The sequence below is a fragment of the Myxocyprinus asiaticus genome, chromosome 10 (genome assembly GCF_019703515.2).
Source record: "Myxocyprinus asiaticus isolate MX2 ecotype Aquarium Trade chromosome 10, UBuf_Myxa_2, whole genome shotgun sequence".
Lineage (NCBI taxonomy): Eukaryota > Metazoa > Chordata > Actinopteri > Cypriniformes > Catostomidae > Myxocyprinus > Myxocyprinus asiaticus.
Genome location: NC_059353.1, coordinates 10,092,234 through 10,118,087, shown reverse-complemented (window position 1 = coordinate 10,118,087; position 25,854 = coordinate 10,092,234). Strand labels below are relative to the sequence as shown.

The 25,854-nt window shown below is 39.8% G+C and overlaps 1 protein-coding gene across 1 annotated transcript in view; it reads left to right on the top strand.

Annotated features, from left to right (window-relative positions):
* The window catches only part of vwa8 (von Willebrand factor A domain containing 8), a 166,877-nt gene that overhangs the window by 19,976 nt on the left and 121,047 nt on the right, over positions 1 to 25,854 (top strand). Inside the window, exons 5-14 of the mRNA XM_051708491.1 lie at positions 1,110 to 1,277; positions 4,530 to 4,694; positions 4,798 to 4,847; positions 4,925 to 5,033; positions 5,134 to 5,238; positions 5,630 to 5,761; positions 11,092 to 11,226; positions 11,502 to 11,579; positions 15,654 to 15,814; positions 16,497 to 16,610. Coding sequence (XP_051564451.1) covers positions 1,110 to 1,277; positions 4,530 to 4,694; positions 4,798 to 4,847; positions 4,925 to 5,033; positions 5,134 to 5,238; positions 5,630 to 5,761; positions 11,092 to 11,226; positions 11,502 to 11,579; positions 15,654 to 15,814; positions 16,497 to 16,610 — 1,217 coding nt within the window. The remainder of the gene's footprint in view (positions 1 to 1,109; positions 1,278 to 4,529; positions 4,695 to 4,797; positions 4,848 to 4,924; positions 5,034 to 5,133; positions 5,239 to 5,629; positions 5,762 to 11,091; positions 11,227 to 11,501; positions 11,580 to 15,653; positions 15,815 to 16,496; positions 16,611 to 25,854) is intronic.

Genomic DNA, 25,854 nt, shown 5'->3' with positions numbered 1-25,854 from the left:
GGAACGAGTCGAATTTTTTTTTTTTTTTTTTTTTTGGGTAATCAACATTATGCTACAAATGCTGTAGATTAAACATAAAATGAATTGAACCCGGAATATTCCTTTGATGTGTTTACATGACACTTAATAATCAGAATATAACCAAATTCTGAATAACATCAGAATATTAATGTGCAGGTCAGAAGGCTTTTTCCTCCTTAACTTTTAGTCTCTTGGCATGATTCGAGAAGCATGAGGTCAAGCAGTTCAAGAAGAATTTAATTTGGCTGTTTACAATTTGCTGACTCATTGACAAATGCACTGGTGTGTGGTTTTAACTAGTCTCTCTAGTCTGCGTCACAAACATTTCTAGTAATTATGTGATTATAGTATCCAGAATAGAAATGGGTCTTCAGCTAAATTTGGACCATCTGGCTACATATTTATAGGCCCTGTTCCCACACAATCAGGCATGTATTTACATGTTAACCTAATTATATGGCCACTTGTTTTATGGTCGCTGGAGTAGCCCCGAATTTCCTGCCTTTGACGTCAGTGCTGTTTGATTCTTGATTCTTGTACACATATGCTTGCATGACTGTATCTTCATAACAGACAAGATTTGGAGATTCAGCCCACAACTGGGGCAGGATCTAATATAACAGTGTTTGTCTAGAATAGAAGTGAACTGATCTTTGCAGTGGGGGAAGAAACAAATGAACGCTTTCTTATAAACAGTGTGGATGGGAATTCCGACGAGAGAGAAAGGTGCAACAAAGAGCCTGTCTGGTTCTTCAGTGTTTCAGGGCACTCCTACTTAATATTATGTTAATATGTTAATTAATATTAATGACATAACAGACAGCGGCAGGTGTTTTAGGCTGCACTGCAATGTCTAATCCACAGATCCCATATTTTGACATAAATCAGATCTCTCATCTGTTTACGTAGATGGAAGAATAATGGATTGTGTTTACACTAATACCTTGCCAAAACAGGCAATTTGCCCAAGAAGTAGCCATCATCCTGGCACTGTTCTACTAAACCCTAACCCAAATATCACGTTCATATCTCTTCCTGCAAGGTGACTCTTTATATTTCAGTGTGTTCTGTCCTTCTCTGTCTTTCAGTGCGCTGTCCGAGCTGCAACCGAGGGTCGGATTCTGGTCCTAGAGGGACTGGAGAAGGCAGAGAGGAATGTGTTGCCAGTTCTCAATAACCTGCTGGAGAATCGAGAGATGCAGCTGGAAGACGGCCGCTTTCTCATGTCAGCACAGCGCTATGATAAACTGCTGGAGGTAGCCCTGCAGCCCTCTCTACAGATCCATAAGCAGACTGAACAATCAGAGCTCTGTCAAAGGCACTTCTTTAACTGATGCTTTATCATAGAGATGTTGAGAACATTTTTTAATAGCTTACTAATAACATTAAAGGTGCTATATGTAAGATTGACAACAAGTGTTTGAAATGGGTACTGCAGTCCAAATTCAAAATATTGGAGAGTTGCCTGCCCCACCCCAGACTCGAAGCTCATGCAGGTTGCCAGAATTAGCCAACTCAGCATCCTTTTAAGGGATTTCTGGGCTTTAAGCTGTCTGCATCTTCCAAAGGCATCTCCAGTATTTATCCTTGTTTTACTACGCCTCTGGTCATGGTGGTTTTTAGACGGATGGCGAGGCTTTTTAGGTTGGGTGGAATCTGTTATCTCTGATCCAGTTCGTTTGCTGGCTTCCATGGCTGAAGCACGCAGTGTTGTTTGCCTGAAAACTTGTTCAAAAATGGCAATCCGGCGGTGTCTAAATGCTATTGGTGAGTGGGCATTGGGTGGGATCACACAGGCCAAAACATAAACAGAAATTCCGGCCCGGAATGGAAACTTCAAAGTAGAATATACTGGTTGTAGCATTGCAATCGGAGAAGCAAAATTTAGCATGTTTCCTAATTCTCCTAATTACATATTATGGTCATTTTATGATTTAGTACAGTTAAAATATTACATATAGCATCTTTAACATTGCTTTTTTTCTAATAAAGTTACCTGCCAACTGCCAATTTGTACTCTGGTTTTCAGACCTGTAGCTCATTTTATTCATTCTGAAACAGGGGCTAAAATTTTTTTCGTCTTGGTTTGGTTTGCTTTCACAAGGCAACATTTCAAAATGACCAAAACTGTGTTAATAAAAGATGCATGTGAGCAAACTATCCACTCATTGGTCAGACTGTTTAATCTCTTGTAACAGTATAAGGACGGGCAAGGAGGAGGTGGGAACAGGCTGAACAGTCAACGTAAAGTTTAATCAGAAAAATAAAACAAACATAAACATAAGGACACACATGCGGCCGTGTGCGTCTCTCTCACTTGAACTGGTGTCTCTGGCTCCCCTTTATCTCGCTCTCCCGCTGATCACCTGATTCCGCGCCGGCAGTGCAGCGTCACTCCCTGGCCATGCCCTCCTCCTCGTCACACTCCTCCCCTGCTCGATTCAGGCTTGGGCGCCACCAGACTAACCTACTGCCCTCTGGCGGACGACAGCTTGTTCCTCCCCCGGTGACAGCAGCAAGCCCTCCGTCCCCTGGCGGACAGAACCACTCCTCTCCTTCTTCGGCGGCTCTCGGTGGCCGGCAGAGACCCCTCCGTCCCCAGGCAGATGGCCGCGGCTGCTCCCCCTGGTAGATGGCAGCGGCGAGGACTCCACGACAGCGCATCCCTCCTCCCTCCCGGGTTTCAGCACCACTGTAACAGTATAAGGACGGGCAAGGAGGAGGCGGGAACTGGCTGAACAGTCAACGTAAAGTTTAATCAGAAACTCAACATAAAACAAACAATAAACATAAGGACACACATGCAGCGCGGCCGCGTGCGTCTCTCTCTCTCTCGAACTGGCATCTCCGGCTCCCTGTTTATCTCGCTCTCCCGCTGATCACCTGATGCCTCATGGCCCAGCCATGCCTTCCTCCTCATCACAGCGCTGTTCAAGGATTTAGCTCATACATCAATATACCGGTTAAAGTTATATACATGTAATAATTTGACAACCGCTACAAATTTTTGAGTAAAGAGGAAAGCCCCGTAAAGATGGTTTTTATCTGTCAAAAAGTTGCTAACGCCATTGCCAGCGATTGTACTAAAATTAAATCAGGAATTTTTAAACATCTCCTATTTTAAATGTGCAATTCTATTTAATATACTGTAGTCGGCAAAAGCTATATCCACGTTTTTATTATGAATCGGTCTTGGACCGATTGTTTTGGTGCAGATCTGAGTGCGATTGTCGTGTTCATATATGCCTAAACCAAAGAACTAAGGGAGAAAACACATCAGGTTTCGAAACCAATACTTCAAACGAGCCAAGTTTGAAAATGCCCTGTTTTAGTGCTTTGCAAGTGTTATTTTTGGACCCTCTGTAATGTGCATTTGAATTATATCCTTTTCTGTTTTCCACTTTCATATCTGAATACATATAAACTAATGATATAGTGGCAAGAGAAAATATGTTAACCCTTTGGAATTAGCTGGTTTTCTGCATTAATTGGTCATCTCATCTTTATCAAAGTCACAAGTATAGACAAACAAAATGTGCTTAAGCTAACAACACACAAACAATTATAATTTTTCATGTCTTTATTGAACACATCCCATTAAAAATTATTTGGCCAACTTCAGGTGCACAGCAATGTTTTTTGTGGGAAAGCAGCGGCTTCCTTTGTGGTGTCCTGCTATGGACACCATGCCTGTTTAAGCTTTTTCATATAGTAGACTCATGAACAAAGATGTTAACCAGTTTCAATGATTCCTTGTTGTCTTTAGCTGTCACTTTAGAGTTCTTTTTTTACCTCATTGAGCATTCTGTGGGGTGTCCTTTGAGTCATCTTGGCTGAATGGCTGCTTCTAGGGAGAGTAGCCACAGTACTAAATCATCTCCATTTATAGAAAATGTATCTAACTGTGGACAGATGAATATCTAAGCTCTTAGAGATAACTTTGTAACCCTTTCCAGCTTTATGCAAAGCAACAATTCTTGATCGTAGGCCTTCTGAGATCTCTTTTTTTGCGAGGCATGGTTCACATCAGCAGATGCTTCTTGTAAATAGCAAACTAAAAATGTTTGAGTGTTTTTTTTAAAAGTCAAAGTAGCTCTAACCCACACCTCCAATCTCATTTCATTAATTGGATGCCAGGTTTGCCAACTCCTGACTCTAATAAGCTTTTATTGACGTCATTAGCCTAGGGGTTCACATTCATTTTCCATCTTACACTTTGAATGTTTGAATGATGTTTTCAATATGTAAAAGAACAATACAATAATTTGTGTGTTATTAGTTAAAACAGATTGTGTTTGTTTATTATTGTAACTTAGATGAAGATCAAACCAGATTTTAAGACAAATTTATACATAAATGCAGGTAATTACAAAGGGTTCACATACTTTTTCTTGCCACTGTAGCCTAGTTAATAGCTTATTAATGATATTATTATAAAAGATTAATAGTATTCTCTTTGGTAGGGTAAAACCTATTTATCATGGGCTTGTGTTGTGTTGGTCTGAAAGGAGCATAGCAAAGAAGAGCTGGACGCATGGAAGATAGTTCGGGTGAGTGAGGATTTTCGGGTCATTGCTCTCGGTCTGCCCGTCCCCCGATACAAAGGAAACCCGCTGGATCCGCCGCTCCGATCTCGCTTTCAGGCCAGAGACATCTACTATCTTCCCTTCAAGGTGCCTCCAGACACACAGAAGCAACATCTATAACATATGTAGAGTGTACTGATAAACGTGTAATGTCAAATGTATCTAACATCAAACAATCTGTTTTTTGAAGGACCAGCTAGAACATCTGTATACAATTGGACCAAACGTGCCAGCTGAAAGGTACAACAGTTTTCAAAGATGGATTTTCATTGGCCAGATGCAGACTGCATGCTCAAATGTATTTATTTTCTTCTTAGGGTGTCCCAGCTCTTGTCTTTTGCCACTACTCTTTGCTCTCAAGAGTCTGCAAGCTTAAGCCTGCCTGACTTCCCTGTGGACAATCTACCATCTGCTCTCACAGTTCTGGTGAGTTACAGATTGCATGAGATTTTCTTTCACAGTTAAGGGATTCTAGTATCGTTTATTCAGTGTAGCTATTGTTAAAGACCAATTGTACCTGTTGCAGAACCTGTTCCCCATGCTGTCAGCACAGCAGCTGGTCCAGAGGCTTTACCCATACGAGGCCATGTTGGGAAAGGAGGGCCGCACAGCAGTGGAGGGGGTACTCGGTGTAAGAACCCCACTCGTCCTGTCTTCTAATCTTTATAAAGTCATAAAGGGGTGGTAATTCCTTATATTTTTCAGCCTTTTGAAAAAATTCAATAATATATCTCACTTTATGTATTTGCTCTGAAATGGTTTAAACTGTGATACAATAAAATACAGTAATTAAAAATAATCAAGGCATGTTTCCACACAATATTTGATCAGTGTCGAACTGAAATAGATGGTTTAATTTGCATGGAAATAAATCAAACTTACCAACTCTTAAGCCATTTTTGCTATTGAGGTTTAAACCAAAGACAGCATTTGAACATCTCTGTTTTAAAGCTCTCGTACTCCTGAACCAGCAAAATTATTGTGAATATGTCATGAATATTCAATATCCTCTCTCTTCTCAGAGGTTTAAGTTGACTGATGGTAGCAAGAAGCCTTCTCCGACTGCAGTGATGAATGTTGAGCCTGTAATTGGAGATCACCCAGGACAGGCATCGGTCACCGTCAGCATTGCTGACCACAACATCAGCTTTCAGGTGAGGACACAGCGAATGTGGCAAAAAAAGTTCTGCTTTAGAGTAATATCTCGTTAATAAAGATTTAATACAGTTGTAACCAGGGTTCAAAATGAGCTTGGTGGGTGAATTGAGAAAATTTACCAGCCATAAATATTTCTTACCAGCCATGAAACTGTATTTTGTTTTATTTTCATTCAAAGAATTTATTTTTGTCCTTATGACATTGATATTATTGTTTTTCAGCTGTATTACTTGCATTTTTGTGACAAACAGTGCAGTTCATTGTGTCTTCCGGAATTTCTGTCAGAAAACAAAGTCATTTTTCAGTAAAAATCGTAATGTCTGTTGTTCATGTCGCATGCTCACGCAAGTTTTCGAGTGAACGTGTGAGCCACTGCGAAAAAGCTTCTTCTGTTCCTTAAATTTTACACTGAGCTAAAAGTTGTGTTAGTCGTGACAAATGTTTTCGCTAGTGGTTTGTATGTCTTTACTTTGTATGACACGTATCACATCACAACACCGTGAGGGTCAGAGAATAGAGTGCAACAGTGCCCACCCACTTTTTAAGCCGTCTGGATTCCAGAAGTATTTTTCCCATTCATTTCTTCCATAGACTTTTCAGAAAATTCTCCATTTGTTTTTTAATTAATTTTTTTTATTAACAATTTTTCTTGATTCCATACAACAATTTAAATAAACATAACAGAAAATGTGGAATCAAATAATATAAAATTATAACCCTCCCCCCAAACAATCCGCCTCCCCCACTCAACATAAACACACACCCCAGTGGTCAAAAGTTAAATTGACAATGACACACAAACATAAAAAGTATACTTCCAAAAAAACAATAAGGTTGTACACACACATTTAAAACTACGCATCACTATCCACTGCCCCTCCCCAAGCGCCTTCTAAGTAGGCTAAATAGCTGCGCCATTTTTTATTAAATAGACCCAGGTTGCCTAGCCTTCTGTATGTTGATGTTGAGCAGATGCGCTGGTCAAACTCCGTCGGTGGGGCTTTTGAACAACACTGCCGAGCATTCATCTAGCGAATCTCCGCTCTCTCCCTAACAAAACTGACGAACTACATCTCCTCACCCACACAAACAAGGACTTTTCAACCTCTGCTGACTTGTGCTTCACAGAAACCTGGCTGAGTGAAGCCATTCCGGACAGCGTGTTACATCTGCCGGGCTTTCAGTTGTTCAGAGCGGATCACATCGCGGAGTTAACGGGGAAAAGGAGAGGTGGTGGAACATGCTTTTACATCAGTGAAAGTTGGTGTACAGATGTAACAACATTAAAGAAGATGTGCTGTCCTAATTTGGAAGCGCTCTTTATTAACTGTAAGCCTTTCTACTCGCCGCGGGAGTTTTCCTCGTTTATTCTGGTGAGTGTGTATATCGCGCCAAACGCGTGTGAACACAGCGCTGCAACAGCTGGCTGATCAAATCACAGACACGGAACAACAATACCCGGACTCAGTTATTATTTATCTTGGGGATTTTAACAAAGCAAACCTCACACGTGAACTGCCTAAATATAAACAGCACATTACATGCCCAACCAGAGACAGAAATATACTGGATCACTGCTACACAACAATAAAGGATGCATATCGCTCTGTCCCTAGAACAGCTTTGGGACTATCTGATCACTGTCTGGTTCATCTTCTTCCAACCTACAGACAGAAATTAAAATCTGCTAAGCCTGTAGTAAGGACTGTAAAGAGATGGACCAATGAAGCAGAGCTAGAACTACAAGCCTGCTTTGACTGCACAGATTGGAGTGTTTTTGAGGCTGCAGCCACAGATCTGGACGAGCTCACAGATACTGTTACATCATATATCAGTTTCTGTGAGGATATGTGCATTCCTACTAGGACCCATTTAACATTTAACAACGACAAACCATGGTTTACAGCAGAACTCAGGCAGCTTCGTCAGGCCAAAGAGGATGCTTACAGATTTGGGGATAAAGTCTTGTACAGTCAGGCCGGGAACACACTGAATAAGGGAATCAGAGTGGCTAAAAGAAGATACTCTGAGAAGCTGAAAAACAAGTTTTCAGCTAACGAACCTGCATCAGTGTGGAGTGGCATGAAACAACTTATGAATTTCAGGACTCCTACCCCCAACCCTGTGGTGGACCAACAACTGGCTAACGACCTGAATGTGTTCTACTACCCCTCCTGCTACTCAACCTGCACTTAAGATCTGTGAAGATGATGTGAGCCATGTCTTTCGAAAACAAAGGTTAAGGAAAGCACAGGGCCCAGATGGCGTTTCACCTGCATGTCCTAGATCCTGTGCTAACCAGCTGGCCCCCATCTTCACACAGATCTTCAATAGATAACTGGAGCTGTGTGAGGTCCCATGCTGTTTCAAACGTTCCACAATCATCCCCATCCCAAAGAAACCAAAAATCACAGGACTTAATGACTCTGATGTCGCCCTGATGTCTGTGGTCATGAAGTCATTTGAGAGACTGGTGTTGCCCCACCTGAAGGACATCGCTGGACCCTTTCTAGATCCCCTTCAATTTGATTATCGAGCAAACAGGTCTGTGGATTATGCAGTCAACATGGGATTGCATCATATCCTGCAACATCTGGACAGACCAGGGACATATGCAAGGATCCTTTTTGTGGACTTCAGTTCGGCTTTCAACACCATCATCCCAGCTATTCTCCGGACTAAATTACATCAACTCTCTGTTCCAACGTCTATCTGTCAGTGGATTACCAGCTTTCTGACAGACAGGCAGCAGCTTGTGAGACAGGGGAAATTCACTTCCAGCACCTGTACAATCAGCACTGGTGCCCCCCAGGGATGTGTGCTCTCCCCACTACTCTTCTCCCTCTACACCAATGACTGCATCGCCAAGGACCCCTCTGTCAAGCTCCTGAAGTTTGCAGATGACACCACTGTCATCGGCCTCATGACGATGAGTCTGCATACAGAAGGGAGGTTAAAAAGCTGGCTATCTGGTGCAGTCAAAACACTCTTGAGCTGAACATGCTCAAAACGGTGGAGATGATTGTGGACTTTAGGAGGAACCCCCCAACACTGTCCCCCCTCACCATTCTAAACAGCACTGTGGCAGCAGTGGAGTCATTCAGGTTCCTGGGCACTACCATCTCACAACACCTGAAGTGGGAGACACATTGACTCCATTGCGAAAAAGGCCCAGCAGAGCCCACACACCTGTCTGTATAAGGTCCCACAGTTAACAGTGCATGTCAGAGCACAAACCAAGCCATGAAGTCCAAGGAATTGTCTGTACACCTCCGAGACAGGATTGTATCGAGGCACAGATCTGGGGAAGGGTACATAAAAATTTCTGCAGCATTGAAGGTCCCAATGAGCACAGTGGCCTCCATCATCCTTAAATGGAAGAAGTTTGGAACCACCAGGATTCTTCCTAGAGCTGGCTGCCTGGCCAAACTGAGCGATTGGGGGAGAAGGGCCTTAGTCAGGGAGGTGACCAAGAACCTGATGGTCACTCTGACAGAGCTCCAGCATTTCTCTTTGGAGAGAGGAGAACCTTCCAGAAGAACAACCATCTCTGCAGCACTCCACCAATCAGGCCTGTATGGTAGAGTGGCCAGACGGAAGCCACTCCTCAGTAAAAGGCACATGACAGCCCGTCTGGAGTTTGCCAAAAGGCACCTGAAGGACTCTCAGACCATGAGAAACAAATATTGAACTCTTTGGCCTGAATGGCAAGCGTCATGTCTGGAGGAAACCAGGCACTGCTCATCACCTGGCCAATACCATCCCTACAGTGAAGCATGGTGGTGGCAGCATCATGCTTTGGGGATGTTTTTCAGCGGCAGGAACTGGGAGACTAGTCAGGATATAGGGAAAGATGAGTGCAGCAATGTACAGAGATATCCTTAATGAAAACCTGCTCCAGAGCACTCTGGACCTCAGACTGGGGCGAAGGTTCATCTTCCAACAGGACAACGACCCTAAGCACACAGCCAAGATAACAAAGGAGTGGCTCCGGGACAACTCTGTGAATGTCCTTGAGTGGCCCAGCCAGAGCCCAGACTTGAACCCGATTGAACATCTCTGGAGAGATCTGAAAATGGCTGTGCACCGACGCTCCCCATCCAACCTGATGGAGCTTGAGAGGTCCTGCAAAGAAGAATGGGAGAAACTGCCCAAAAATAGGTGTGCCAAGCTTGTAGCATCATACACAAAAAGACTTGAGGCTGTAATTGGTGCCAAAGGTGCTTCAGCAGAGTATTGAGCAAAGGTTGTGAATACTTATGTACATGTGATTTTTTTTTCATTATTTATTTTTAATAAATTTGCAAAAATTTCAAACAAACTTCTTTCACGATGTCATTATGGGGTATTGTTTGTAGAATTTTGAGGAAAATAATGAATTTAATCAATTTTGGAATAAGGCTGTAACATAACAAAATGTGGAAAAGTGCTGTGAATACTTTCCGAATGCAGGGTATGTGTGTGTGTGTGTGTGTGTGTGTGTGTGTGTGTATATATATACACATATATATATATATATATATATATATATATATATATATATATATATATATATATATATATATATATTGTCTATTGTGTATTTATCTATTTTTTATTCAATTTTAATTATTTTTTAAAAGTCTTGTTGCTGTTTTTTGTATAGTTGTGTTCTGGAATCTCGTATCACCAAGATAAATTCCTTGTATGTATAAGCATACTTGGCAATAAAGCTCATTCTGATTCTGATTCAGATTCTGATTACACAGCATACCTACGTGACTTGATAGTGGTGTGCCATGGTATTTTTTATTCGTAAAAAGTGTGCCGTGGCAGAAAAAAGGTAAACACTGGGAAACACTGATGTAGTTGTTCAACAGGAATTCCACTATTAAATATGATTGAAATCACACAGAAGTTGAAATAACGCAGACGGATGGCTTCAACGGAAGTATATACCATCGATGAATAACCTCAGAGCTCACAGTAGGTCTGTCTTTAAAGATTTACAAGTTAGCGTTAAAAATCAATGTCTATGTAAGAAATTAATGTGATTTTAACTTCTGGAACCAGTCTGTTGCATTCTATTGTTTTTGCAGTTCGACTTGAACATATAATGCTGCTGTTCCTAATACAGCCAATTTCTTACTTTCATTTGGCTCTTGACAAAGTGTTCAGTTTAGATCCAGGTTGTAACCAAATTGATGAAAAACCCCAGGGTCAGCCACAAGTCTCTGTAGCTGAGAACTAACATCACAAGCACACTTTGAAGATAATGCTTGTTTGGAAATGTGAGTGAACCAAACTACTACTTCCCTCTAAAGGAAAAGCTGTGTTTTCTTCGCAGGTTCCTTCAGGAACAAGGCCGATTCGCCCACACAACAGCAGCCCTGCATTCATTGGCACCCCCTCCCATGACCGCCTGCTGGCTGAGATGATGCAGTCCCACCTCGTCAAAGACATTTGTCTGATCGGAGCCAAGGTACACAGGCAGCTTCCTGCAGCAACCCTCTTTAAAGCACTTTGAATTAGAAAGTTGACGTGTGTTGAACAAGAACAGTAGCTCAAGTTTCCATACTGTCTGTTAAGGTAATGCTGGAAGATCACCAGGCCCAACTAATGTGTGCGTCAGGGATTGTGTTCTTGTTAGATGTTCTGAGGTGCCGTTAGATTAGATTAACTAAACAAAGTAAATCATATTCAACTTAGTAATAGTACCTTGGGGTGTGCCAATGCTATTTGTTGTTGTTTTTTCAGGGTTGTGGCAAGTCCCTGATTGCCCGAGAGTTCGCTGAAATGCTGGGCTACAGCACTGAACCAATTATGCTTTATCAGGTAATGTCAAAACTTCACAAGAAAACTGTATAGACTGATAAGTGGAGATATAAAAAGTGTATCATTGGTACCTGTGCTAAGTTTAAATTTTTGAAGGTATATCCCAGGTTAATTTCAAGATCAGATGCTGCCTGTTACCACAGAAAATAATACGTTTGTTTGTTACAACAAACAAAAAATGCACAAAAAAAATTTTGAGCCTTTTTTAAGATTTACGCATTTTAATTTCAAAACAAAATTCCATCAAATTTAATTGTCTAATGTTTAAAAAATGTAAATGAATAAAACTTTAAATATTTTTTTTAATTGTTATTTTATGAAAGATTACTCATATAAATTTGTTGCAATTTTATTATGAAATTGAAATGCGTAAATCTTAAAATTATTTATTTGAGTGTGTTATGTACTTACAGTGGAAGTCTATAGGGCAAGCGTACAATCGTTGCCCCATAGACTTCTATTATAAGTGCATTTATGTACACATGTTTTTAGTGGTAAGTTTTTTAAGACACTAATGAAGTACAATTATTTTTTTAAAATAGTACCATGAAAAAATAAAACATTTAACCATGCTCTCTGTAGGACAGGCCTATTCAACTGGCGGCCCGTGGGCCAAATCTGGCCCGTTTGAAATTTTCAGTGGCCCAAGTGAGGTTGTCAGTTGTCTTAGGGGCGGTTCATACCAAACGCGTTTTTTGTCTGATCGCGCTGTTTTCAGTTGTTTTCCTATGGAAATTTGCGCTAGACGGAAGTCGTGCTACGTCTCAATTTTTTTACAGTGTCTCATGCAGGAGCGCCGCATTTTTAAAGGCTTTCAGAGGTTGCATTACAAATAATCATTATCCATAATTTAGACAAAATGGAAAGATTAAAGAACTAAAATTATGGATTACTTGACAAGCATGAGTTCGGAGAGGCAGAAAAGTTCTATTCATTAATTTGGTCAAGAAAACATTCAATTTGTAAAGTTAAAATTATTGCATCTATAACAGACTTTACTGTTATTGTTCAATAACATTTTTAATTATCAATTTTATTTACTTTCTCAGTTATGGACCCATTTAAAGCACTTTGCAAGTTATCTTTTTTAATTTGTGCTCTTGATGTTTTATTTACATAGTGAACAAATATTATAGGCCTAGATTAACACAATATCTGATAGCAGGTTTTTGTTAACAAACTTTTCTGGCTGGGCCCTCATGCCCCAGAGATGTTTTCCATCTGGCCCTCTTGCCAATGAAGTTGAATAGCCCTGCTGTAGGATGTGTTTTGTGTTAAAAATAGAATGGGCAGAATGCAGATCCTGAGACATGTTTTTTTAAAGTTAAGCTACTTTTAACTTTACATGGTATCTTAACAGCACTGCACTCATGTTACGCAACACTTAAAACATTAAAATGAGATGCAATGGCAAATATGTCCGTGTGATGCATGTGTACATAGACCAACAATTATAAAATATTGCAGATGGAATGTTAGAACGCATCCCCAGACAGATGGACAAACAATTACTAAAGGGATTGCTGTGGAATGTAGGCAGGTGAAAAATATATGTTTAATGATACAGAAATTAAACAAATATATTGACTTTTAAAGACACAGTGTTTAGGTTTAAGGGGAAAACTCAGTGCTGTCCTGAACATCAGCACACAGAGCCAGTTTACACACCACAGAGGTCACACTTCTCCCAGTGTTTTCTATCAGCAGTGATTGGTGTTTTTAATATCTGTGATATTACAGCACTACATATTTTTTGGTACTTAAATCCTTAAATAGACATGCTCTTCTATGTGATCTTGAGTGGCTTCTATTTTGGGATTAGAGTCATGCCCTGTCCTTGATCTCCCCCAGTATCATTAACTGCACTGGCCCATTTCTGCTGTCGGAACACAACGGCTTTGTTCCAGAACCTTGTGAGCTGCCTACATAAGCAGAATTTTGAGGCATCATAGGCACGCTCCCCAAATGAAGGCAATAGGAAGATATTTCGATAACTTGTACGATTGTGGCCAAATTCTAAGACAGCATCGCCTGTATCCTGCTCGAAGAAGGCAATCTCAGAATGCATTGCAACAAGCTCATCCATCCAAGATGGCAGATGATCTGAGAAAATTATTTAGTATAAATATGCTTGTAATTCATACAGTAATCGGGAAAATAGTTAAATCTCATTAGAAATCGACTATTTTTTGCAATATTTGTGTGTAGCATTTATTTTTGGGAGCTTATTAAAATGTGTATTTTAGTACCATTAGCATCTGGATCTGATCACAGTGTGTTTGTGTTTTGCTGAACCTCAGACAGTCTGTGAAGAGCCACTCAGAGCGGAGTGGAAACTTTAGCGCAGCAGGTAGTAAAATGGTGTGAGTGTGTGTTTGTGTGTTAGTTCTGGAATGCCGGGAATTCTGTTGGCTCAATTCGGACAGAGCAGGAAAAGGAAACTGCCCGTGCATTACGCTTCAGTTATTTTTGCCTGTTGAGAGCGAGAGGTTACAGCATATGGGGAAAAGAGGAATAGTGCAGCGCACTTCATCGTGTTATCCCACTGAAGCCCTTTTATGAATTCATATGGGCTGTGGTACATATGTATAATATGTGTATATATATATATATATATATATATATATATATATATATATATATATATATATATATATATATATGTATAAAGATATACAGTATTAAATATTAATGCTGTCAGTAGATTACATTTTTTAATCGCGATAACTTTTTTTTAGTTAATCGCGATTAATCGCACATTTAGAAAGTGCTCAAATTTGACACTATATATATTTATTTTCCTGTCAACATGGATTTATTTCCATCTTAGGAAAGAAAACAAAACAAAATGTAACAATATAATGCTTTCTTAACATTTTCTAAACAAAGCCTTCCACAGTATAAAGATAGAAATGCACAAATATATCACCAATTCAAGTAACATTAAACATTTCCCAAAGTCTAAGTGGGAGTTTTACTAATTGAAAGAATTTGTCCCCACATAGGCTGCATATTTATTGCTATGGAACACCTGTACACCTACTTATTTGTGTGATTATCTAATCAGCCAATCGTGTGGCAGCAGTGCAATGCATAAAATCATTCAGATACAGGTCAGGAGCTTCGGTTAATGTTCACATCAACCATCAGAATGGGGAAAAATGTGATCTCAATGATTTCAACCATGGCATGATTGTTGGTGCCAGACGGGCTGTTTTGAGTTTTTTTTGTAACTGCTGATCTCCTGGGATTTTCACACACAACAGTCTCTAGAGTTTACTCAAAATGATGCCAAAAACTGAAAACATCTAGTGAGGGGCAGTTCTGTGGACGGAAATGCCTTGTTGATGAGAGAGGTCAACGGAGAATGGCCAGATTGGTTCGAGCTGACAGAAAGGCTATGGTAACTCAGATAACCCCTCTGTACAATTGTGGTGAGCAGAATAGCATCTCAGAATACACAACACGTCGAACCTTGAGGTGGATGGGCTACAACAGTAGAAGACCACGTTGGGCACTTTATTAGGACCATAGTGTTCCTAATAAAGTGCTCGGTGCGTGTACACTGCCCTGCAAAGGCAAAATGCAGTAACTAATCTAGAGTTATTATGACCAAAATTGGGTCTGTATGATCTGTCCTGTGACAGTCAGGTTTGGTTCATGCTCAGAGAAAATGGAATTGGAGATTATTTTAGAATCTACATTTGGTTGGACAATCAAAACACTTTGAAGCCATTTTCTCAGTTTTAGTGTTGGCATCATTGCTGCGTTTTGGCTTTGTAGGGCAGTTTAGGCCAGCATAAATCTTTCACTACTTGAGATCATGGTACGGTCCTTTTGATTTAAACTTAAGTCACAGTGGATGTGTTTTTGCAAAGGGTCAATCACAGCCCATACACTTCCCCATCAATGCATTGCCCTTGAGTTTGTATAGAGTGAGAACGGCTCACCTCTGTCCTGCTCTCTTGTCCTCCTGCCCACTCACTCCTCTGTCGTCCTTACACCCTTCCTCCCTCTGTCAGTACACCACAGGATACTCAGAATGACAGCCGTTGCCTCTGTGTATGTGTGTAGGACATGACAGCGCGGGACCTCCTCCAGCAGCGGTACACCCTGCCTAATGGAGACACAGCCTGGAGGGCGTCCCCGCTGGTCACTGCTGCTCAGGAGGGAAAGCTGGTGCTGCTGGACGGCATCCACCGTGTCAACCTGGGCACTCTAGCTGTGCTATCCAGGTCAGTCTCAATCCATACTGCACTTTACTGTGCTTAGCCTCTGTCGTGGAGACATCTCTTCATAAAGGCCTATTCACACAGAATCTTCAGAACAAAATACACGCATAACATTTGTTTCCCCATATTTTTATCTTTGGGTAGAACTAGACTACCCTTAACCCTGAAGAGAGATCCACCAATCAGAGGAGTCGCAATTGCCTCGGAAATGAGATACATTAGCATTATGAATGCTATAGTTTGACAATTTTACAATAAATGTTAAATATATTGTAGATTATACTTGTAATTAACAAGTATAAAGTGCTGTAAAAATATTGTTCATTGTCACTAAATTTTGTTAACAAATGCAACCTTATTGTAAAGTGTTACCATGTATTCTCTGAAAACAAGTCTTATATACTATATATAGTTTTGCTTCTAAAGTACATTTATCTTGTTGTAAAGGTTGTTTGATATTTTACTGGAAAACGACAAAACTATTGATTAAGAAAGTATTTTTTTTGTGTGCAGTGTCAACTCTATGAACAGACCTTACACTGGTTAAACCCGCTGTTGTTGTAAAAATACCAGCAATGGTGTCTGTGGTAGTGATTTTCACTTTCGAGCAGACTGCTGGTCATGGCTCTCATTGCTGTAGTGCTTGATTTGCTTTTTCAGTAATCTGTACTGTCTACTGTCTCAGGTTGCTGCATGACAGAGAGTTGGCTCTGTACGACGGGACTCGGCTACTCCGGTGGGACCGTTACCAAACTCTAAAAGAGGAACTACAGTTCACTGACCAGCAGCTACAAGACAGGTAATGGTCTGATCAGTCACTTAAAACCCAAACTAACCCTATCCCAGTGCTCTGGTTTTACTTTTTCCAAGTTGGCCTAATTGCAAATATTTTTGGCTGTTATAAATATTTGCTTACAAAGCCTTAAAGGGATAGCTAACATTCTGCCTAATATCTCCTTTTTTGATTAAATCTAAGTCATATGGGTTTTTGGAACAACACGAGGGTGACTAATGGTAATAGACGTCCCATTTTTGGGTGAACTATTCCTTCGAATTCTGTAACTGCAAAAATTGACAGCCCTACATCCCAGTACCAATAGCATTTATGAAGTGGGAGCTGTTGCTGAGGTAAATGTTAGATATAACCAAATGCTGTGTATCGGCAATGTACCATGATCATGTAACAGAACCAGAAGCTTGTGCTAATCTACACCTGTATGCAACTGCTGTGCATTGAACAAGCACTACACAGACGGTTGCGCACTGTCACCATGTCAACAACCACATCACCCGCTGAAAGCGTTTAAACACGCTCCTCCCGCTGGGCCCCATGGGAGTTGTAGGCCCGTGGGCTTCAGCCTGTATAAGCCCGTACGTTAATGCACCACTGGTGATGAGCTCGGTGGAAAATAAATCCAAGATGGGCAGACGAAGTGAGATAAATTTTGATTAAACTTAAAGGGATCATGAAATGCTCTTTTTTTTTTTTTTTTTATTATCTTCCTTGAGTTCCACTGATAATGTTAGTGATGTTTTTTGCATTAAAACATTCATAATTTAGTAATATATGTTCATTTTCCACCCTATCTCTGGCCCTCTGTCTGAAATGCTTGGTTTTGGCATAAGCGCCTCCTTCAAACTTCAACTTAAATGCCCACTGTTATGACTGGCTAACATCGTGCAGCCCCTCAAATTCAGCCATTTGTTTTTTACTCAATCTGAAGAGAATGAACAAGCTCCACAACATTATAAAACTAAATTTCAGGGTTTACACATAATGCACATCCATTGCATCTGCATATATTAAACTGTTCATCTCAAGCACAACTGTTAACACTCACACCCTGTCTAAACCGGACACAAGAATCGTGTTGTGTCAAAAGCAATAGAACGCATTATAATCAGTGATGCTGTCTATCAGAGAAGCGTCTGGTGCGGTGCATCGCGTTGTGTAGACAGTTCCATTTTGCACTGCACAAGCTGGCGATACTACTGCCAATAACACAAATAAATGGTTTAGAAAGTTTGTGTTGACGTGCCCAGTGTAGACAGTCTCAAGCTGTTGTGTTGCATCAATGGACGTGCCCAGTGTAAACAGGATGTCAGCACCATAAACGATCAAACAGTCATGACATTTGAAATATTCATGAATGGACCTGTTTACTTACTGTTTTTGATCAGGTCCAAGTGTTTTTAACTGCCCCATCCTTCAATAACAGTTCCTTTGCAAAGCTTGAATCGTTTTATGACTGGGTTACAAGCAATCCACGCTGAAATACGCTGAAGACACATCCACATTCAGCTTCCAGTACCATCCTGCATTGAAATGCACATTGCCGGAAACGCATCTAAACAGTCAAAGATGTCCATTTAGCGCATGATATCATACACCAACAATTATTAATAGTGCAGATGGGTGAAAGGATGCATCCATGATGCGTTTGTGCTCAAACAGCAAGAGGCAGCAGCTAAATGACAGAGAATAGTTTCTCCTCTTCAGAGTTGTAACTTGACACCACATCTTTTAAAAGCGGCCCGAGATACACTACCGTTCAAAAGTTTTGAAACACTTGACTGAAATGTTTCTCATGATCTTAAAAACCTTTTGATCTGAAGGTGTGTGCTTAAATGTTTGAAATTAGTTTTGTAGACAAAAATATATTTGTGCCAACATATTAATTAATTTAATTACAAAACTTAAATTTTATTAAAAAAAAAAGTTTTTGAAATTGATGACTTGGACTGAAAAATTAAGAAAAGCAGCCACTTAGTGCCCAACCTATAGATGGGAACTCCTTCAGTATTGTTTAAAAAGCATCTCAGGGTGATACCTCAAGAAGTTGGTTGAGAAAATGTCAAGAGTACATTTCTGCAAATTCTAGGCAAAGGGTGACTACTTTGAAGATGCTAAAATATAACACAGTTTTGATTTATTTTGGATTTTTTTAGTCACAACATAATTCCCATATTTCCATTTCTGTTATTCCATAGTTCTGATGACTTTACTATTAATATAAAATAAATAATAAAGAATGAGTAAGTGACCCTAAACTTTTGGTAGTGTATGTATCAAGCGGTCAGAGATGTTTGTCTGTGGATGTTTCAATACCTTTGGTGTTCAGGAATAGTGAGGCCACAGTAGATCCTGCTCTCTCTCTCTGAGTATGAACTGAGCACCAGTGGCCAAGGATGCGATGATTTTAAGTAGACGTTAAAGCTTTTAAGCTGTAGAGGCGGCCATGAATTAAAGTACCCCAAGTGACGTAGGGTAGTCGCAGAAGTAGAGAACGAGGCATTTTTGCAGCTTTGTTTCAATAAATGCTTTTACTGCATTGGGAATTAAGTTTTGAGTTCTGAAATTTACAGTATGTTTACAGTTGAAAGAACTCTTATATGTCAAAATATCAAGGAAAATTTGATTCCTCATAACATGACCTCTTTAAAATACTGTATATTCAATACTGAAAAATATAGATAAAAAATAGTTTAATCTGATACTAAACTGACTATTTTACCCAACATGTGTGTGCGCTATGCATATTTATACTCATTAGCGTATTGCGTCGTTCCTCTCGCATCACCTGTTTTGAAATCAGTTGCGAGTCGAGTCTCCCGTGCGCTGCGCATATGAAGTGTTATTTGAATGACGTGTGGAGCTGCCGCCTTTGTAGTGCATTCCAAATCGCTCTCTTATGAGGTTCCATTTCAGTTAGGATGCTGCCATTGAAGACAGCTGTCTATGTAGGCAGGAGACAGCGAGGCAGCTCACTGTGTTTTGGAACAGAACCTTTATCTCTATAGAGAGACTCTGTCTCAGACTAACAATTAAAAACAAAGAACCCTTGTGGCAAGGAGTCTAGACTGTATGATGAGATGCATTTCAGCCCATGACAATAGATGCTTTCATCTGAATAGTGCAATAACAGGAAACTGCCTACCAGACTGTCCAGCTCAAATGAATCCCAAGGCTGATTTTATAGATTTTGTCAGTTATCACTATGACACTTGCTGTTTATTTCAGTCTGTCCTTACTTGCCTAAAGATGTATAATTTAAAAATGTCTGTGAAATGTTATACCACAACATTCTATTACTAAGGAGACGCATCCTGTTTAAGAGTTAATAGACTGACGTTTTTAATAGTTCCAGTATTATTTTTATAATAATTTGACATGTAAGTATGACTGCTGTAAAAAGTTTTTATATAGAGTCCAGTATTGTTTTAGCACTATTTGTGTGACTTGTTCATGGAGTAGTTAGTAATCGTTCTAGTTCTGTAGGCTTGAAAAAGGCAGCGAAATGCTCTTGATACACATTGTTTTACAACTATGTTCAAGCACTGACAGCGAGCAATAGTGTTTGGAATCGAGTTAAATTTTTGTTTGGAAACTGGTTAAATAAATACTGCACTGAGTGAACTTCATGGAACATCTGCATTCTTCTGTCGACGCTGGTGGAATACCATAATACATTTTACAATACACATGCATTAGAGCCACTTTAGACTTTGCCGTTGTCATTAAAATCAGTGCATATTTTAGTTTCTCTTTCAGCTGTCCACAAGAATCAGTAATCAACTTTAAATTTTGTGATTCATTGTTTCGTTAAATTGAAATGTCTTTGTAAATGCACCTTATTATAGTATGAATGCTTGTTTGCAGTGAATGGGTTTAAGAGAGATAACTAAGAAGTTGCTAGATTTGTTTTCTTAATTTAAAAATTTTTGTTGAAATTTAAAATAATCTCATCATTTGACAACAGGCTTCTTAGGGTGCTGAATGTAAAAATAAATGATTTTCCAAACGTTTTCCATTGTCATTCTTCCTCAAAAATACTCAAACAAATCATTAATAGAATTTTTAATGTTAAAATTCGTTAATAGGATCATTAATGAATTGGATTTTAGTGAAATCAGAATCTGAAACAGAAATGTTAAATTCCTTACATTAGTTGTTAATTGGGCTGGGCGATTCCCCCTCATTCTCCCTTGTGTTTATTTAGTGAAAAGCTGTTGTAAACATGCCTTCCTTCTTTTTAAATAGATTTTTACTTAATGCCTGTGAAATACTGAATTGGCTACAATGGCTGTTTAGATGAAATTATGGTTCTTTTGAGCCGTTACAGAGCAAATACTAAATTATCAGGATATGATATTGATAATATTGATATCGTCAATAGGCTGAAAAATATCAAGATATAATTTTTGAAGCCATATCGCCTAGCCCTTGTGGTAATAGAAATGTTAAATGGAATCAGAATTAGAGTCACAATCGCTAAAATCTTTATGTGGAATTGGAACCAGAAACTTTAAATTCCTTACCTTAGTAGTTGTTAATAGAAACTTTAATTGGAATTTGAAATCAGAGTGACTTTCGTTAAAAGCGATACATGGAATTGGAATCGGAACCATCAACATTAAATTCCTTAAGTTAATAGATGTTATTAGAAACGTTAAGTGGATTTGGAATCGAAGCCACAATCTTTAAAATTGTTACGTTGAATTGGAATCAGAACCACAAACGTTAAATTCTTTATGTCAGTAGTTGTTATAAGAAATGTTGTGTGGAATCAGAATCAGAGCCACAATCATTAAAATCGTTAGGTGGAATTGGAATCGAAACCAGTAGCATCCTTTTTTCCTATTAACATTTTTTATTAATTCAATAGTTGACAAAGAAAAACAAAACAAATATACATTGAATCAACATTTAACTCCCTCTACTACCCCTCCCCCTCCCCAATCACCAATCCAACAAACATCCCCGTGGTCACACATAAGTTCAAACACAAACACACACACACACACATATACACACACACACAAAATAATAATAAAAAAAAATATATAATAATCATACACATCTAAATCTACGCCTCTCTCTCCACAGCCCCTCCCCGAGAGTCCCCCAAAAACTCAAAATAACTGCCCCATTTCCCATCAAATGAATCCCAGATCCCCATCCTTCTATATGACACCTCCTCGAAAGCAGCCACCCTCCCCATCTCCGCACACCACTCCCGAAACGACATCCATCCCCTTAAAACAATCTGTCTGCCTGTCATAACACTGGTCAGAACCCAATTTTTTATGTGTTTATCCCCTATTTAGATGACTGCCCCATCATCTAAAATACAGAGTCAGGGGAAAAACAAAACACGAACGCCCAACACGTCACACACAAAACTCTGAACCTTCAATCAAATTATTGGATCTTAACACCCCCCCAAAAAACATGGGTTGTGTCTCCATCTTCCGATTGGCATCGCTAGCGGGTGGTTGTGTCTTTAAGACCAAGCCTATACAATCTAGAGGGGGTCCAATAGAATCTATGTAAAATTTTGAATTGCATAAGGCGCACCATTACATCTCTAGATACAGAGTTGATATTTTTTAGAAACCTAGCCCACACTCCCTCCTCCAATACCAAGTTTAAATCTTTCTCCCATAATCTCTTGATAGAAGTTAAAGCTCCGTCCCCCAGACTCTGAAATAGCAGGGAGTAATACACTGAAGCCTCATGACCTTTTTCAAAAGCAGTAATCACCACTCCCAGAGTATCTGCCGATTTAGGGGGGTGTATGCTACTCCCAAAAATAGTACAGAGCAGATGGCACAGCTATAAATACCTGAAGAACTGAGATCTGGGAATCCCAAAATGTTGAACCAAATTTTCAAAGGATCTCAACACTCTACTCTCATATAGGTCACCGAGCATATTAACCTCCCTCACAATCCACTCTGACCAGCAGAAAGGGGACTTATTAATGCATAATTTTGCTTTCAGCCATATACTCAAAGCAACATTTAAATAAATGTCCGAATTAAACACTCTGGACACTTTTGTCCATACCGAGTGCAAATGCGAGATAACGGGTGTAACTTAACTTCTCCGATTAGTTTGATAGAAAGGCTTTGCAATGGTGAAATAGGGGCAAGAACTTCCTGTTCAATACAAAACCAGGGGGGGCTCACTCAGGTGGAAGTGATTAATGAGCCATATGTCTGAGACCGAATGCATAATAATAAAACAAAATCTTGGGTAGGCCTAGCCCACCTTTGTCAGTCGGCCTCTGTAACTTATTGAAATGTAATCTGGGATGCTTACCATTCCAAATGAAGGACTTCGCTATGCTATCAAATTGCTTGAAATAAGAGAGGGGGACATCTACAGCGAGAGATTGTAGCAGGTAGTTGAATTTTGGAATACAAATCATTTTAATAACATTAACCTTCCCAATCATAGATAAATGTAATGAAGCCCACCTGCCCACATCGCTCGAAAAACTTTTTATAAAGGGGTCAAAATTTACTCTAACTAAATCACACAAATTTGCTGGGAATAAAATGCCCAAATATTTAATGCCCTGTTTGAGCCACTGGAAGATGCCTGGCTGAAAAGCCATCACTGGGCAGTACTCTGTCAGAGCCGAAGCTTCGGATTTAGACCAACTGACTCTGTATCCTGAGAACTTAGAAAAGGAATTAATAATTCTGTGGAGGCAAGGCATAGATCTAGTGGGGTTGAAGATGAATAATAAAATATCATCTGCGTAGAGCAAAAGCTTATGCACCATATCTCCCGCCACCACCCCTGGATAATCATCTTCCTTTCTTATCGCAGCTGCTAATGGATCTAGGGCAAGATAGAACAATAATGGGGAAAGAGGGCAACCCTGCCGGGTGCCCCTATCCAGAGTAAAATAATCTGAAATTAATCCATTTGTTTGTACCTCTGCTAAGGACCTACTAAGTAGCGGGAATTGGGCATTCCAAATTGGGAGAAAAGGGGATAAAAAAAAAATGAAGAGATGTCATAACTTAATCGGTTAGCCAGAATTTCTGACAATATTTTTACGTCTAGCTGGATCAGGGAAATTGGACGGTAACTCTTACACTCGCTTGGATCTTTGTCCTTTTTAAGAATCAGACTGATCCGGGCTTGTCATGGTTGACGGAAGCTTTCCATTCTTTAATGATTCTATATAAACTTCTAACAAAAATGGAGCCAATTCTGTAGCATAAGATCTAAAAAATTCAGCGGCAAAGCCATCTGTCCCTGGAGTCTTGCCTGAAGGCAAGGCCTTAATTACCTCACCAAGCTCTTCAAAGGCTATCTCAGAATCAAGAAAAAACATTTGCTCAGTCGTCAGTTTATGGAGTTCTAATGGTTCCACAAAGTTTCTAATATCTTCATCAGTAGACAAAGACGTAGAACAATAGAGATCAAGATAGAATTCTTTAAAAGCATTATTAATATCAATGGCCGAGGTAAATATTTTACCACCAGCAGATTTCACTGAGGGAATGGCAGAAAAAGACTCTCTCTGCTTTATATATCTAGCCAAAAGCTTCCCTGCTTTGTGCCCCGACTCAAAATATGACTGTCTTGCCCTGAATAGCCAAAACTCCACCTTCCGCGACAAAATAGTATTATATCTGTATTTCAATCGGGTCAATTCTCTGAGGCCATCAGACAACATTCGGCACTTCAGCTCTGCCTCTGCATTTTTAATATTCCCTTCCAACTCTACGAGTTCTTGTGCTTTGGATTTTTTGATGAATGAGGCATACTGTATGATCCGACCCCTAAGAACCACCTTAAGTGCCTCCCAAGCCACACCCACAGAGGATACTGAGGAGCAGTTGGTCTCCATATTAACGTTGATTTCAGCCTTTAACATTTGTTGGAATTCAGGATTTTGCAAAAGGGATACATTAAAGCGGCAACTATATGATTTATTTTTCTCCGTATGTGGCAACATCTCTAAACTCACCAGGGCGTGATCTGAAACTTAGATGTTTCCAATTGAGCAATCAGCAACAGATGAAATGAGGAACTTATCCATAAATAAATCTTATGGACTGATGGAAAGAATGTATAGTCCCTACCAGATGGGTTCAAAAGTCTCCAAATATCTGTAAGACCAAGATTTTTACACATCCTGTGAAGCGTCAATGTTGCTCTAGGGGGCTTTCTCACTTTTGCTTCACTGTGATCAAGGATTGAGCCAATATTATATCATGAGGGGTGCCAGCGGCTTTTAACATCCCTTCAAGATCTATAAAAAAGCCCTGATCATCAGCGTTAGTTGTGTAAATATTAGCCAAAATCAACCTTTGCCCCTGAATTTCTGCTAAAACAGTAATGACTCTTCCTAATTTATCTTTAGTCTGTTTGAGACATTTGAATTGTAGATGCTTACATATCAGTGTAATGACTTCCCTGCTCTTACTTGAGCCAGCACTAAAGAAATCATGTCCACCCCATATCTTCCCAAATTTTTCAGCTTCCTGCGGGGAAAGATGCATTTCTTGAAGAAACACTATATCATATTTCTTACGTTTAAGAAAATAAATAACCTTCCATCTTTTTATGGGGTGCCCCAACCCATTCACATTCCACGTGGAGAGACCCATTCACAATCCACTCATATTAACATGACATTTTGACATATTAGAAAAAATAGATTGTGGTCTTTATAGATTATAAAGACCACATTCTAACGTTAGTGCAACAATCAAACCCCAAACTTCCCCCCGGACCAAACAAACAGGAAAAAAGGAAAACGTGCGCATTAACCCCACACACGACAGCGCCAACCAGTGTCCATCCCTCTAAACACAAACAGTCCATGTACACCTACGAGAGCCCCCGCGACAACATTGCCATTGGATTGCTCAAGTCTGGTGTTTCTATAAAAATTTTGTGAGACAGAATTGCACAACAGAAGATAATCTATAAAACAAACTCCAGCCAATAGGCGGAATAAACACACAGAACATGTAGGTTCATCCACATTACTGTCCCAAATGTGTGTTCCTCCACAAAACAAGCTCCAGCTGTTGTGGAACCAGCACAATTAAAAGAAAAAGAAAAATGCCGTTCAGTTTCCTCAGGCAGTCAAGCGAATGTTCAGTGAGCCGGCCCATTCAATTGCTTTATGAGTGCAACAAATGACCCAATCACTCCAATGTCCTGCAAGAAATACTCCACAAAACAAACTCCAACCAATAGGAGGCATAAGCACAAAGAACGTGCAGAT